The sequence below is a fragment of the Triturus cristatus genome, chromosome 8 (assembly GCF_964204655.1).
Source record: "Triturus cristatus chromosome 8, aTriCri1.1, whole genome shotgun sequence".
NCBI lineage: Eukaryota > Metazoa > Chordata > Amphibia > Caudata > Salamandridae > Triturus > Triturus cristatus.
The window spans coordinates 134548410-134565614 of NC_140591.1; the positions used below are offsets into that span (position 1 = coordinate 134548410).

A 17205-nucleotide genomic window follows, 5' to 3' on the forward strand; every position below is an offset into this window, starting at 1 on the left:
GCCCTGCCTAGTTGCAATCTATGATTACCCGCTATGCCCTATCTAGAAATTTTAGGTCAGCTACTTCCAAGCTGGCCTTTGTTCCTACATGTAAAAAAGCAAGAATTGGTGGCTTTGCTTTCTTGTCGACTGATTCCAAAAATATGGAACTCTTTACCCCTGGAACTTCGACTAGACCCCTCCAAAATGATTTTTAGATTAAAAAAATTGAAAATGTGGCTTTTTAGACTCACTCAAACGTCCTAGTGTGTGGGCAACTTGTCTTTCAGCATCCTAGCAATGGGACACTTTATTATAAGTATACATGCTCTATAAGTAGCATTGTTAGGACCAGCCAAAGTTCAAACCCAGTTGGCTCCAGGGTGTAGGGAGTTTTGCAGCTTCATTGATGTGATCAATATCAATGGTGATGTGATATATGTTGTAATCACAGATGGCATCAATAATACCCATAGTGAGGTTATCTGTGACATCATGTGTGAGGTTGCAAACAGTACACTGAGGGAAATGTATGGCTGTCTAGGACATCGTAAATAGCAAATGTCAGTGTTTTTAGGTTTTAGGTTGTCTGTGGAACTGATTCTTTTGTGGAATTTGTTCATAAGGCACATGTTATTTTGTGATTGACAAGGCTCCATGACACACACGCTGTGCGACTCTACCAGAATAATTAATGAACAGACCCGCATATCCTCGCGGTCTTGTGCTCCTCGAGCCTTAGATATCATCACGGACCACCATGCCATCTTAAGTCAGTTTGATTCGATCTATGCCTCATTGAGCTGTGTCCCAGAGCTATGCACAGTTAATGGTGAGCCTTTAAAAGTGTGAACATGTATCATTTGTTCACAATTGGTTCCTGGAATTTTACATCTGTACTGAAACAATAATAATTATCGACACTAAGGACGTGCACTTGAAATTGTCGACATTCTTACTCAGATGCAAACGAACCAATTTCCAGGTTATTAACCTTGCAACAACTGTGCGATTCGAACCAGTTGCTCCATATACATAAAGATAAAATTGTGGCCCTCCTGATGAAGGCACTGCAGGTGCCGAAACGCGCGTTACGAAGACCCATCACATAGCCACCATTCTTTTCATGTTGTATATATGTATGATTTAATGTCAAATCTAACCTTTTTTAAGTTAGATTGATTCTTTGTGAATTTTGAGAATTTTTTGTCATATTGAAATCATGCCACATTGTACTTATGAATCATTGAATGTATTTTTCTTGCCTTTTTTAAAATAAGTCAAATAAAATTCAAATATGTTTTAATATAGTCATATTGCATCCACACTGAGTTCTTAATATCATGTGGCTGTCGGTATGATGACACAACTGCGGGGCCCCTTCCAGGAGTGCGGAGGCCCTTTGTGAATCAGGCCCTGCATCATTTAAGACCACTCTACCGCTTAGTGCGTAAGCGCTACAATAATGATTAGGATCCGATCTTTGGCTAAGAAGGTGTGAGAGAGTTCTCGTTTTCTTTGCGTATGGTCATTGTCTGTGCAATATTTTGTTATATGTGTGGTAACATACTTGTCTTTCTATAAAGTAAATCACTCAATAGACATAAGTTATGAACTTGAATGGTGCTGTTCTACTGTGTTCTGATTGTCATCGCCTCCTTAAGTAAGACTTGGACCGCTCTGCTTCAATATACCACGGGTCAAGAGCCGATAGAAAGTACGTGATCGTTCAGTTTGAGGGCCAGCAGTGCTGTGGGCCCAGGACACCAGTGGTAGACTAATCCAGTGATCACTACGCCGATCCAGTGACCCCTGATTGCCCCGGAACCGACCAAATAAAGGTCTTACGAGGAGAAACAAAGGGAGAGGACAGGTAGATAAAAGTGAGGAGCGAGGATGGCGAACAGGGAGACCGACAAAGAGAGAGAGCGGGGGAGAGGTTAAGATTGAGAGAGTGATATAAATGGAGACCGGGAGAGAAACGGAGAGAGGGTGTGCAAGAGTGATGGTTTTGGGTAAATAGCTGCGTTTAATGAAAGGCATGGTCGGATTGGTAAGGCGGGCACTCGGGCAATGCCAGAAGGGTCTGTATCCAAGTTCCAGCAAGGAGGGGGTGATTTGGGCGGTGTCTGTGTTGTTCTGATGCCGCCAGCGGCCCAGTGGGTGCCTGAGCGGCCTTTCTGGGGACAGATGGGCGTCCATTACCTCCCTTTTATCAAGGGGCAGAGGTGTCCCTCCCTTTCTCTCGCTGGTCTGGTCCATTAATATATGCAGATTGAGCGGGGGCAGGGCGCCTGAGCAAAGTGACCTTACTTGTTTTCAGGTGTGTTTCACCTGTGTGAACTAATCCGTGCATTGTTTTGCGGAAAGGCAATATGCAGATGTTGGCCACTTGTTTTTTAGCATGCCCAGGCCGATTTTTATCCCAAACTAACCCTGATGAAAGGGTGGGAATATTTTTCATGTGTGTAAGAAAAGCTCTTCAATATATTAGAGGCTGACGTTTGGTGTTACTCCCTTCCTTGTTCGGCACCATCGTGCACTAAAAGAAACACTTAACTACATTTCTAAATGGGGGGGGGGGGGTTCTTGCTCCTCCCCGTGTATTGATTTCCGCTGTACCGTCTGCTAGTTAGGCGATGCTTCCAGGCATATACATTCATGCCCACTGCAGAGAAGACCGTTTCCTCTCTCTGGGTGGTGGGTTGCCACTTAGGGGAGGCATGGGCGGGGCAAATTGCTGTTGCTCATCTCCGATTGGGTGATTGCTGGTTGCGGGTCTCCGGAGCAGTGTGCTGTTAATTAGCACAGGAAGCTTCGGCCTAATTGGAAGTGTGTAAGTGATGTAGGTGGAAGATGAAACCACACTGCTGACGTGATCCCTGGTAAGAGCGGCTCAGACATGCACTGCCCCCCGGGGGATGGGGGCGTATTGACGATCAATCCCATCAGAGACTACAAAACATCTGCCAAATCTCAAAGGAAGACAGGCAGTGGACAGGGCCCTGCTGTGCAAAATCCAATGCCGGAAATCCAGCGTTTCATAGCTCTTCCAATCATGTTGCTTTAAAAATCATGTCATTTTGGCGTGTGTCCAGGTCCCGGGTATGTTATGGGCTTTCAAAGGCCGTCATTTTCTGTTCAATGGATGCACTCGCCTCATTCATCTTTGTATCTTGTGAAAGACTCTTTCTGTAACAATTAAAAAGTCCACAGCCACATGAATGGCGTGGGGTGGTGGCAGTAGAGCATGTCTTTGAACTAAAAGCCAGGTCCATAAGCTTTCATTCGTAGATAGAACTGGTTTTGGAATTAATTCTCTGCGCCTTGTGGTTTCTTTGTTTAACTCTCTGCCAACACCGGCAGTGTGCTATTGACTGGACTGTGTGCAGATCTCAGCCTCACATGAAATGCAACCTCTTTGGTCCCTGCTTAGAGCGGTGTCATCACCAGAATTACCAGCGGCGGGGGCTAGTTGTCAGCAAATCCCATTTAACTGTAAACACTGAAAAAATGAGGTTGTCGCTACTGGGGCCAGGGCCATCTAAACTTTGTTCTATCTGTCAGAAGCCAGAGAAGCCCAGATCAGTAACTGTTTGCTGATAAATGTCTCTTGCCCTTGTGTATCAACACTTTCCCCGTAGATACAGAACGCGTGTATCTGTTTGGTAGGTACATCAGGTATTTTATTCTCTTTTGGGAAAGGGAACAAGTTTCTGGAACTTATAAACAACCTTTATATGTGACTCCATTGGCATAACAGAGAGGCAATTATGTCTCTGTTGGGACTTTTACTGTAGGCACGTCTGGTGTGTCCACATAGCTGTCAAGTTTCCCAGTTCCATGTGTGGTGAGCTGCTGCAGTCCAAGTTTTTATTCTTTGAATTCTGGGATTTGTATAATGGAATAAACAAGCCTATACTGTGTCCAGGGGCATTCAATCCCCCGCAGTACAAATCACATCTGCAGAACCTTATGGGTGATTCCACTTCTTAGCAGTGTATTTGTCAGTAACTTCTGAATCGTGTTGCAGGTTTATGTGAGATACAGGACCAGAGTGGGACCCACATAAATTTGTAGCCACCTTGATCCCCAGCATAAATAATGTGTCCAATCCCTGCATGAAATATTTACTGCCCTGCCACTGGAGTTCGAGGTTCTGTCCACAGCAGCAAGAACTACCTCACTAACTCCTTGAAAGATATGTAAAGATGTTTCCTTGGTGAGCCAAAAAGTAGGGAGTTCATGGCTTCTTCTATGTTCAAGGGGTTCATGCCTTCTTCTTTGGTCAGGAGGTTTGTGGCTTCTTCTTTGGTCAGGAGGTTCATAGCTTCTTCTTTGGTCGGGAGGTTCATGGCTTCTTTGGTCAGGGGGTTCATGGCTTCTTCTTTGGTCAGGAGGTTCGTGGGTTTTTTGGTTAGGGAGTTCATAGCTTCTTCTTTGGTCAGAGGGTTCATAGCTTCTTCTTTGGTCAGAAGGTTCATGGCTTCTTTGGTCAGGAGGTTCATGGCTTCTTCTTTTTTCAGGAGGTTCATATCTTCTTCTTTGGTCGGGAGGTTCATGGCTTCTTTGGTCAGGGGGTTCTTGGCTTCTTCTTTGGTCAGGAGGTTCATGGCTTTTTTGGTAAGGGAGTTCATAGCTTCTTCTTTGATCAGGGGGTTCATAGCTTCTTCTTTGGTCAGAAGGTTCATGGCTTCTTTGGTCAGGGGGTCATGGCTTCTGACCGTGGTACTCTATTTCCATAGTGGGATTTAAAGACAACCCCCTTTGGTTTATGTGCAGACCATGTGTACTTGATACAGCTAGGGTGTCAGTCTTCAGTACTTTGCAGTCAGTGCCACGCTAGACTGTTCCATGGGAGTATGTAGAGAGTCAGCACCCACGTTCTTAGATAAGCCTTAAATGAATGTTTAACTTCAGGGCCTGCACACAGTCATTAGAATTATATTTTTTGGACCTATTAGATTTGGGAGAGTGGTTCACATGTGCTATTTGAGATGACTGTCTAGTGACTCCATCTACAAAGTCTTAGGTCTGACTGTTGATGAGGCAGTGGTATGGCTGAGAAGCACTGAGTCTACTGTATCGGGGAATTGGTTAATGCCAAGAGGAAATCAGTGTGTGCCAGAAGTGTAAGTGTGCTAAGCCTTATTCTAATAAGAAACATATTACACCTCTTCAGTGAGGTGTTGGCCAAGGCGTTAAAGAACATGTTGCCATATCTAGAATTAACTGGGCCAACAAGTAAATCCACCACACTTCAGATATCATCTTGTGTGCCCCAGTACATCAAGTGTGGCATTAAAACCTCTGATCTGCAGCACTTCACTAAGAAGAATGTCATTATGAACCTCAGCAGCAGAGCCTGTATTTGTTCAGTGGCCCGCTTCAAGCATCTCCATGATGGAGATTGGGAGACATGGCCAATATAATCAGGTTGTATAATCTGGAAGTCATCAATTAGAGGTGATGTGAGGATCTACAAAAAGATTACATTCTTCTTTAGTTATGAGTTGGGAGCAGAAAGCAGGTGGTACAATCCAGTTGTCTTAAAAAAATATACCTGTGGTGGCCTAGATCATGTGTGTGGTTAGGTTTGGGCATTGTCTACAAAATGGGCCCAGTGCCAATATAATAAAATTCTTTGAGAAGGCAGCAGTGTTCCAGAAGATGACCTTTTTAGTGGCACCAGGAGTGTCCACTTTTAGGATAAAATTCTCTTGTGGATGGCGACTGTGACATCACGACCCACAGTGTACCCTGTTATTTTATTCTGCGTGTTAACCTCACATCTCAAGACTACCATGTAAGGTGTGTGATGATTTCCATGCCCCCTGCAAAATGTCTCCCCACCTACAGTAGAGGTTGGCTACTCTTCTATCAATAGTTATGTTGAGACTGATGTTTGATGGCTCCTGATTGGTATGGAAGGATACAGGTATTTTTAAGTATCTAATGTCCCTCTTGATAAAACTGTTTAGTGTCCAATAACTGAGATCCCTCACTTCCCTGTGAGTGTGTATTTTGTCACTGTGCCTTTGTGTGGCATGCTTGACTGTGACTGGTATTAACTGAGTGCACTATGTGGAAATATTACATGAAGTGGCACATTTGAGGGGAGGTGATGGAAGTGTGGGAAACCAGGAGATGCCATTGAATGGAGTTAGGAAGGCAGCATGTGCATCTCACTTCTTTTTTGATGCGGGGGTGCAGCAGGAGGCAGGAATTTATTGGTAGTCCTGCAGCGACCTAGCCTCAGTCTCTGGTCCTGCAACTTTTTAGTCAGCTGGATGGGAAAGGGAATAATGGAAGTGTATTGCAGCTAATATTTGCTAAGTCGTCTTGCTTGTATTGGCTCGTGCTATGATCGTTGTTCATGCCCAGGCATTCTTATGTGCTCGTCTCCAATAGTGTCTTTCATTAGGTGTGGTCTGTTTTTCAAAGATTGTTGACCCTTTCCATATGATGAAGTCTGTCCTGCAGTCCATGATATCCTCGGTTGATTAATTCCATATATAACTCTATTATTGCAACTGCAGAAGATAAAGTCAACGAAGGACTGCTACTCACAGAACAACATGTTGAAAAAAATCGACCAATGAGCATGACTCCCTAAAGCAAGCAATGCACAGAAGCCATGCTATAAAGAAAGCGATAAACCCGAATATGGTGGGATCTAAGAGTATTCATATCATCATTTGCAGGCCCTTCACGATTCAAAGAGCAGAAACAAATGTTCTGAGTCCCATACAAGGCCCTGTTGTTTCTAGGTGAGACCAATGTAACTATGTGTCACTGTGAGCCTAGGTCTGCCTTGTTCATGAATGAGGCAGCCATTATTCCCACTATGACTACTAGTTGCTCGTTAAATTCCGACCCATGCATAAAGTCCTTTTTACACATGGGCCGGAATAACGAGTTTGGGTTCATTTAACGCATCTGATACTCATTGAGTGCATTAAATACCTTAACATTCACTAGATTTCACCAGGTCAACCCGACCAAAATTCCACAATTAAAAACATACAGTATTTACCGTATCATGTGGATTTTGGTACGTTAAACACCAAAATCTGCATGTTATTCCTCAGCCAACTGGTAATAAGTGCTATGTATTTCACCAGAAAAGTAACAAAACCTGTGGTATTATTATTTACCAGGTGTGATAAATAGCACCTATACTTGTAATCAGGCCCTGACAATTTTTGCAAAACAAGAAGTTGAATTGTATACAAAAGACTAAAAGTCAAAAGTGTGCTTCAATTTTTAGGCAGTCTCTGTATTTGAAAGCCTCGAAGAGCCGCCCTAAACAACACATAAGAGTTATTGCAGGTGGCACATGTACTATTGTGAAGCCCAGATGTTACCCTACTTTACAATGTAGAGTGGTATTGGTGTCTGATGAGGCAGCTAGTCTAGAAAGAAACATGCTCCACGGGAAGTTGGGTGACACTTATGCATCCCCTGCCCTCTCATCTCTAATGCATAGTCGTTTTCCAACCACAAAAGTAGTTAAACGGCGCTGCAAAGGCCAAGAGCCACCACCTCACTTGAACTGGATGCAGAGCACACTATGAGTGGCTTATCATGCATCCTGTACCGTGTGCTAGGCTCCACAACCTACTAAAGCTTAAGAAAGACAATCGCCCTTGGCCAATCTATTACGTGTGGTATGCCACCATCCACTTCACAATTATTTAATACCAAAAACAGCTCATCTCAACTCAAGATTTTTCTGTTCTATCAAGTCAAAATCAGAGAGATGCAAACCCAATGGCACTGGCTTAAAGCAACCGGCTTTTAAATTTGATCTCTCAAGGGGACATGCTGCTGCTAATGTAAGTGTGGGCAGCAGAGGAAACCTTTGGCTAAGTCCAGCCAAGTGATTGGAAGACACTACCTCCCCCGTCTGTTGCAGCTCAGTGGGTATCAAAACCACAGCACTCATAGAGTGAGTAGAACACTTTTATAACTAATTAAAGCTGAGAGATGGTGGGGTGTGCATGATACAGCATTCCTAGGTTAATTAATCGTAGCACCAGTCTTTCTAGTACCATTTTCTAAGTGGGTATAGGCATTGCTTAATTCGTAAAAGAATAAGTGACAGGTTCTAAAGTTTTGCTCAGAAGCCCACAGCCAGCTTTATCGAATGTCAGGGCTGCCGAATACCAACGCTATGTAATATTTATTCCACCTCACGCCTCTCATCCACCACCAAACATTACCTGTCCCTTTACCTTGCTCTTTCGTGTTCTTTTTTCACCCCTGCTTTTTTAGTCTCAGTTTTTCTTTCTGCTCCTCCTTCTTTGCCCCTTTTGTGTTTTTTTGTCTCTCTTTCTCTGGGTCAAAGTCTGATGAGGAAAAATAAATGCTGGTCCCCAGAGCTGACCGCACTGGGGCCCCACCTGTAGCCAAGAGCTCAAATTGAGCACCGAATAATGATCATGAGTTATATATTGTACATAGAGAAATGCATATCTTAATGTGTGAGACACAAATGCAGTAACTGATAAATGGTGCCTCTTTAATAACTACAACCTAGAACAGAAGATACTGAGGGCTTATTTATGAGTCCTTGTGTCACATTTACGCCGCCGTTGCATCACTTTTTGAGACACTGCGGCTGCGTGAAGAATGCGCCATGTTGTGCCATATTTACAAAGTGACTCATCTAGTCAGATGCGTCACTTCGTGAACCCCTGCGCTACATCATACCTGCGTCAGGTATAATGTATGCAGGGTGGGCGTTCCCCCGCATCGAAGCCTCGTAGAAGTGGCGCATTGAAATCTATAAGATTTCAGTGCGCCACTTCTAGGACACCATTGCGTCAAAACCTTACGCCTGCCTTACCGCAAGTGTAAGGGTGACACAGGCACTTTCACATGGGGCTTGCCCCATGTAAAAAGGACACATTGATGGAGTTGTGTCTGTTTTCAGACACACCCCAGCAATGCGCCACTTTAGTGCATACAGATACATCAGTAATAGTGATGTATCTGTAACTCCTTGCGACATGATGCGCCATACTGTAAATACAGCGCAACCCTGGTGTCGCAAGGAGGGCGCACTGAGAAGTGTTGCACTGATGCTTTGTCGCAGCGATGCGACACTTCTCATAAATGAGGCCCTGAATTTTTGTAGCCTGAAGAAGGTTGTATGGTATATATATTTTGGTGGAAACATGTCCAACATTTTAAGCAGTAGTAGATTTTGTCTTTCTGCAGAGATGAATGATTTAATACTATGGTCCATTTTCCTACCAATATTCTTTTCGCTTTTTTCAGAAGTTTTATATCCTGATATGTTACATCAAGCCAGAGTGTATAGCACAGTTCGGTTAAATAAAGCTTTTTAGAATTTCCACTGCCGCTAACCTCATTTGCTCTGACTTAATGAGCGCTTTGTTAGCTTTCCTAATGAGGCACGCTTGAAGCCCTTGTGAGTATCACATGCTTGTTCTCAATATTGTTCTTCGCCAAATCTTTGCTGTGTTTTTCCACATGACAGAGATGATCTAAATGCTTGACGGAGGTCACAAAAATAACTCACAGTCAAGCTGGAGCACTTGGTTTCCTCTCGCGGGAACAGGGACGAGAGTGATGGAAAGGTCTATATATACCTGTCTTTCCATAACGTGTCTTTCCAGTTACCATTGATAGTGGGTAAAAACTATGGGCCCGATTTACAAAGGTAAACTGAGACGGAATTCTAACTTTACAACTTTTGGTATTCACAAAGGGCATTGACTATTCACAAAGGTTGAACTTTACGACTTTCAGTATTCACAAAGGGCATTTACTATTCACAAAAGTTGAACTTTACTACTTTCAGTATACACAAAGGGCATTTACGAGTAGTAAATGCCCTTTGTGAATACCGAAAGTCGTAAAGTTAGACTTTCATTTCATTTTACTTTTGTGAATCCTGCCCTAAGTTTTCATCACAATTTATTTTTTAAAGAGACATGGCATCTGTTTTCAGCCTGTGGCAGCTTTACAGTAATGTACTAGTTCCAGTTGATCTTGGGGCCCACCCTTTGTTGAGAAGCGATACCATGCATTTGATATGGCCATAGTCTCAAGTACATGGTGGCCAAGAAAGGGGACCACACCAAGTCAGTGTTCACTCCAGATGAGGATGGCTCTCTGGACACCATACAAGAGCCCGCCATCAGCCATCTCACTAACACTGCAGCAAGCAAGACCTGCCCCTTTTAAATATGTATCTGGTAGCACCCACAGGCAAAAGCCTGGTTGACTTCTGCCAAGATTAGGGCGTATAAAGTGACACGGGCATAACATGTACCCCCTCTGAAAACGCAGAAGGAGGTGGCCTACTATGAACATCAATGCAGCCTCCGAGCATCCTCTGGTTAGGCTTTGATGCTCAGTAGATCTCAGTGCATGGACCACAACCCTGCTCTCCAAAACATTTCCTAAAGTTTGTTGATAAGGAAAAGGTGGCAAGAAATATTGCAAAAACTTCAGGGTCTATAAGATGTTTGCATCATGTCCGCCAAAGGTGCCAGCAAGGGGTCCACTCCTTACTGAGCTGAAGAGCAGAGCAATGTCTCACGAAATGTACCATGTGCCAAAGGCATACTGGAGGGGGCAACAGGGCAAGTTTCTAGATCCTGCTGGAGCGTATCAGGGGCAGCTACAGGTTTAAAGTCTTTGGAAATGGCAAGATCATGGGAACTGGGGTTGACCAAGAGATTATCTGTCAGTCTCAGAGACCAGAGGCCCAGCTGCCCCACTTGCAAACAAGTGATTTACCACATGGAGGTAGAGTTTCCAGGCCCTATGGAATAAACCATAATGTTTGAAACAAATATTTCACAGTTTGGCAGCATGGATCCGCCTTTTGTTTCCTCGGCCTTTCCGTGCCACCAGTAGCCCTGCTTTTCATACGCGTTCCAAGTGGGCTGTCTTTCGATGGGTCAATGCGCAGCTCCTGGCATCCTCTCAGCCCAGAGAGCATCTCGGCGCAGCCTGGTTCTTCCCGGAGTCAGACGCATTGAAACCCTGCACATAAATCAGCTCAAATATCTCGATGCAGAAAAGATCCACCGTTCACACCTGAGGGTACCACAAAGCGATCCAGTCTCCGATGCCTGGAGAGCATCGAGTCATCTACGGATCACAAATGACAGGAGACGGTGCAGGCCCCGAAGGCGGAAAATCCCTGCTCGATGGAAACGTGTCTCGTCTTTTTTTTTCCTTGTCTATGTCGCTCTCTCAGCCTCCCCCCTCCCTTTGCTCCTGTTCAGCTTTTTTTCCCATCCTTCCGTCCATGCCGACTATCTCCACGCGGCCAGCCTGGTTGTGGCGCGAGGCGGCCCCTTGGCACCGGATGCCAGTCCGTTGTGATGGTACCGATGCCTGCAAGGAACTCTGTCTCTGAAATAGCTTCCCGATGCATTGCTTTCGGGGGCAGTGCAGCTGGAGTGAGGCGTGCAGACTGCATTCTGCTGCTACTGCTGGGCGTGGCTGCCACGCGCCCTTTGCGCGCGCGCTGCGCCCTGAGGGGATCATTCTTTGCAATGTCCATGCGAATGTCCACGCATGATAGTGCGTTCCCGTCTCGTGCACCACCCGAGGTCTACCCCTGGCAAGAAGACACATTGTAACCCGTTTGCGGCGCTGCCATCCATTCAATATTTTACCCATTAGGAATCATGCAGTCTCAATTCAGTCAGCAGGGCAAACGCAAGACCACGCGTCAGTGACGTCACGAAGCCTTATTACCCATATGTGTGTGAGCTACACTTTACAGACTAAAATGTGATCAGAGCGATCAGCCTCTCATCCTTTTACAATCAATAACAGGACTGCCACATGGCTAAGCCTTGGCAGGTAGTTTACAGCGCTACGAAACTGCAAGACAGTGGTGGTGAACACAATATGAATAACGGATACGATTGACATAACGGTTAGTCCCAATGCAAGGGTTTGCTGTCCTCGGCATATATCCCATCGTACCTACGACAGACGTTCATCCTCTGTGCATCAGTGTGGATAGGCAGGCCTCGTTGCTTGTATTTCGATAAAGCATCAATTATATCTATGTGTAGTAGCTATTGTCAGTGACTCCTGCGGCCTACAATTCTATGTCTGTTAATAAATCCATTGACTCAACCACACACATCCTCCCTACCCACAGGCCATCTATCTACCCAAACACCCTGTCGCTCATTAATATATCCCTCTCCCCAACCATTAACCCACTTATACAAAACCTAGCCATCCATCAATTCATCCAAGCCACACAAAAGCCCCCCCCCCCTCCAAAGCCATGCACCCATCCGCCATGATCTAGTTGTGTTCAGGAAGCGAACTGTCTCAGGCCTCAGACTGGGCATCGATTCAGAGGGGGCGTCCGGCCAAGGCCCGGCCATACCCTTCTTAACATTCTGGTCACCTCCCCTCTTTCCCACAAAGGCAGCCGAGACCGACAGCTTTGAAAGACCTCTTTCCAGTATCCCTGCCTCGAATATCGGGGAGGTGTCTGCGGTGTACGTGCTAATGCAGGTGGGTGTCACACCCCACCCTATTTTAGATGGCTGCTTTAGACCGCCTGGTGTACGCCCTTATTTTTAGATGGCTGCTCTTTATAGCATCAGGTGCCCGCGCCTTGCGGGTCAATCCCCGGTGGACGTCACGCCCGCCCGTATTTTTAGTTGTCTGCTCTTCAGAGCGCCGGGTGCACGTCAGCGTGGCGGCGTCAGGCGCAGACAGGTGCGCGGAGCGCAGGTAGCGGTACTGGTACCCAGGGATGCGGAGCTGTGGATGCTCGGAGCCTGGGAGGAACAATGCGCGTCATCTCAACCCCCAGGGCACCAGCAACGCCCAGTGCTCCGTCGTTCCGTGCCGTGCGGCAGCTGCTCCCCAGCTCGTGCTGGGTCTGCCCGCCGCTCTGTGAGCTGGACCACCTCGCACCAGTCGGTGTACTCCCTCCTTTCTGCCTCTCCGCCTAGCTTACATTTCTTTAGCTTCCTCCTTCTTTCTCCATCTTTCTCTCCTGTCCTCGCTCACTGCCTCTTTCTTTCTCGGCCTCGCCTTTATTCTTGGATTCCCATCCACAAAACCACCAGCATCCATCCTTCCAACCACCCACTCACCTCCACAGCCCCATCTATCACCACCATGCAACCATAATTCTATCGACCCTAGTCTAGCAACCTATTCATCCCACCTCCACCCTTCCATTTAGTCACTACCCGCTTATATACTCCCCCACACATGCTAAACCCAGCCCACCCATCGTGAATGCATAATACCACCAACCCAACCATACCCGGATACAACCACACACTCATCCTACACCCGCCGACCCATACACACAGACGGCCCATATTTCACGGCCTCTGACCCTCCAGCCCCCTCCGAGGCCTTGCTCAGGGAGCCACGCCTTGGAAAAGCCCCCACTCCTTTTCGAGGCTACATTTGAAATCACATCATACAGTTGCACCGGCTTCCTCACAAGTACGTCCGCGTGTGAACAAGTCACAACCGCCCCTGTTCAATGGCTCAATCGATTCTGCTCAGGTTTGGTAACAAAAGTGCGCCCTTCGAGTAAGATTCACAACTAACCTTGCTTCAGTACCCTGAACCCCCAACATGCAGGACCGGTTGGGGTCCTTAGCCGGTATTAATATCGGAAAGGAGTCGCAGGGTACAATAAGGAATCCCCCCAGATATACACACAGACACGGGGCCCTCTTGTACATTCCGCCCGACCGCCTCCCAGCAAGTTAAACGCTCGTCCCTCCGAATGCACAGTTGACGGTTTGTGGGGGCGCGGCCACCAGACCCCAACATTTGCTTGTGCATGTCCCATTTTCGCGACCTCACACGAAAGTTGTAGGCGCGTGCAGTATTTGAGAATGGGGTAGCACCCCTCCCCCACATTCTCAAGCACATGTCCCATCTTCCGTCCCCCGCACTGAGAGCTTACACACGTAGATCGCGTGCTGTGTAATGCTGTGCACCTGGACCAGCGTGCTGTGTAATGCTGTCCACCGGGGCTAGCGTGCTGTGTAATGCTGTGCACCGGGGCTAGCGTGCTGTGTAATGCTGTTCACCGGGACCAGCGTGCTGTGTAATGTTGTGCACCGGGGCTAGCGTGCTGTGTAATATTGCGTACCCGCAAGCCCGCTCGTTCATCGCCCCACATCTACAGCATCCTTCACTCGATCCGGCGACCACTCCCCTCACTAAGGACCCCACGGTGATCTATATATCGGCATAAGTGGGCCATGTACACGTTCTCTTCTCCCACCTCCATAACACCCCCTTCCCGCATCAGAATCCTAAACTGAGCATCCCTCGGTGGCAATGAAGGGGCGGTGCCGCCCACCCACACACCTGAGGCATTACTTCAGCAGCCCCGCCCCAACAGGCATGGGTGTGCCGAGGGTCCCAGCTGCCCTCAATGGGGCTGGGTGCCTGCTGGTCCTATAAGATGCTGTGTGATCTCAGACAGGGCGTGGTCGGCCTTCCTTCACCTACAGCCGATGCCCCCCCCCCCCCAGGGCATCAGGGGTAGCGTGCCCCCCTCCCACCCGATGCTCTCCGTGGGAGTAATGGGGAATTTGATATTTTTTCTGTGGGGCAGGGGGGCGTTGCGACCCGGCCTGGGCGGGGGGAGTGCACAGAGCGGTGTTTTGGCCCCATCTTTTGTCCTTGTTGGCACAACAGGTTGGCTCCCGGCAACACTTTGTGCAGCCTGTGGTGTGGAGTGGGGGCGGGCACCGCCCACGGTGGGGAAGGGTTAGTCGCAGATTCTAGCTCCCCACCCTTCCATTCTGAGGTGGTATGACCAGGTTCTGATTACAGAACCTACAGGGGTGGGGCGAGGACAGACAGATTCTGCCTGAAATCTATACTGGCAGAGTAGAAAGGTAGGCAGCAGTGAACCGGATGCGCTGGCATGGGCTGGCACCACGCCCCTCAGACCCTGGCTCCACGGTCTACCTCATGCTTTCCTGTCGGAGTCATATACCCCCCCCCCCGCACATCCCTCCTTCTGCACGTACCCACACACACCTTCTAATGCCCAGCTCGCACAAAGCTGTTCCGTGTGCCACTCCCAATGAGTGAATGTCCACTAATGCCCCCGAAGTGGGTCAGCGAACTCTAAGGTAGCACCTCCCTGTCTCCCCCCACCCCCCCACGAGGAGCGTCACCAGCACACATTGTACATCAGCCGCCCCATCAGGTTCCCCGAACAGCCCACAGTAGCAGCGTGCTCGGTACTACAGGTGTGCCCACGTCACAGCATGGCATTCACGCCATCAAACCGGCACCAAACGCGAGTCCACCCTAGGAACACAGCGCAGCTGCACCCACCCACCCACCCATCACCGAATCCTGAAGACCCCCCAGACACCCTTTGAACCCAATACCGACCGCATGCCATGTCTCACATAGAGACCGCGCCACCCTATCAGATCGCACCGCCTTTCAGAGCTTCACAGCTCACCCACCTCACAGACCATTCCCCTGCAGCCACCCTGCCTACAGACCAACTTCTCAAAGGTAGTAACCAAGCCTCCAGCGTGCACGTTTTCTGAACCCACCCCGTCTATAGACCATCATCTCAGGGGCTGCGCCCTCAGCGCCACGGCCCACTACATAGATCATCTACGCCCCACCTTGACCACAGACCAGCACCTCAGAGGCGCACAGACCCCCCCCCCCCACCTCTTTATCCATTCTCACAGTCCAGCATCTCGAAGGCGGCGTCCCACACACCCAGCAGAGCCACTCCCGCCACACCCACCCTACTCACTGCCCAGTATCTCAAAGCCTCTCTCAACATTCACCATCTGCACCCCACCCTACCCACAGACCATCACCTCAAAGGCTCTGCCTTTAAACGCCGTCCTCCAGGTTAAACCTCACCCACCCTGCCCAGGTCTCAACATCCTATCTCACTCGACATACCACCCACACAGCCCCCGCTCGCCCGCCGTGCGGTCCCCACCCTAACTCCAGCGCATCACCTCTGTAGCCCACGGACCCCACCCCGCCGACAGTGCACCATCTCCAATGCTACATCTCAACCCCTCCACAGACCTCCCCCCCACAGCCAGCACCCCCTGCCCCCCCCTCCCCTCAGACAGGAATGAGACAGCCACAGATATCAGCGTAAATGTGCCCCCCTACCTGTTTTGTTCTCCTCATACAGCACAGCATGGTTGGTGTTTGGGGTTCCCGGTTCCTTCTCTGCTCTCACTCCTTTCTTGCGGCTCTCTTCCGAGCGTGTTCCCCCTCTCCGCACCTCTCAGAGCTCCCTCTTTCACTCTCCCCCGCACACACGCACACACACACACATACACACGTGCACCGGGACAGCTAGCGGCGACTGGAGGGTCCTGTGTTCATCTCACACGCAGGCGCTCTCCCTCCTCCCCTCGCTCTCTTTCGCTCCCTCCCTGGCTGTCGGTACCTTCCCCAGACTTGAAGCGAGCTCCCAATGACGGCTCACCTCCCTTCCTCCCACCACCCTAGACCGCCAGCCCCCACCCCTCCCAGCTCCTTGCCAGCCTCATGAATATTTAAACTCCTCCAATCTGGACCCAATCACCCAGTGACGCTAACACGGTGCCCTGATGCACACAGACACACACTGACAGACAGACACACAGAACTATCGTCATCAGAGACATAAAACGACCCACACAGACAGGTAGACCGCATCCACGCACAAGAGATACACAACGAGACCCCGTTATTGGCAAACACACACATGTAGCCCCCCACATAAATAGGCAGGCACAGGCAAGCATGGTCACATAAACACACACAAATGAGAATACACACACACACAATAACAAACATAGACACCCATAAACACTGTGGCAAAAGACACACCTGCAGAGATGCACAGCTATGCATACAGACTCAGGCAGGCACACATACTCAGATACAGATGTCTACACAACAAACATAGACACAAAAGAAGCATAAACTGAAATCGATCTAGAGACTAACATAAATAGAAACATACACAGATAAAAATGATACATCAATCACGAACACAAGCATATGTACATACACATGCACACTTTCACTCATAGGCACACAAACACACCCACATTTGCTCTCGCGTGCACAACTGCACACACACATCCTCAACATGAACCACAAGATCCGGACACATTGGAGGTTCTGGGCAAGAATGTGTAAGGGTCCCTTGTTTGTAGCAACTTTGAATTCCAT

At 48.2% G+C, this 17205-nt stretch overlaps 1 protein-coding gene across 1 annotated transcript in view; it reads right to left on the reverse strand.

Moving 5' to 3' along the window:
• Nucleotides 1-16492, reverse strand: part of GAP43 (growth associated protein 43) — a 209988-nt gene extending 193496 nt beyond the window's left edge. Inside the window, exon 1 of the mRNA XM_085621153.1 lies at nucleotides 16150-16492. Within this exon, the coding sequence (XP_085477279.1) occupies nucleotides 16150-16179 (30 nt within the window). The 5' untranslated portion in view covers nucleotides 16180-16492. The remainder of the gene's footprint in view (nucleotides 1-16149) is intronic.
• Between the last annotated feature and the right edge of the window lie 713 nt (nucleotides 16493-17205).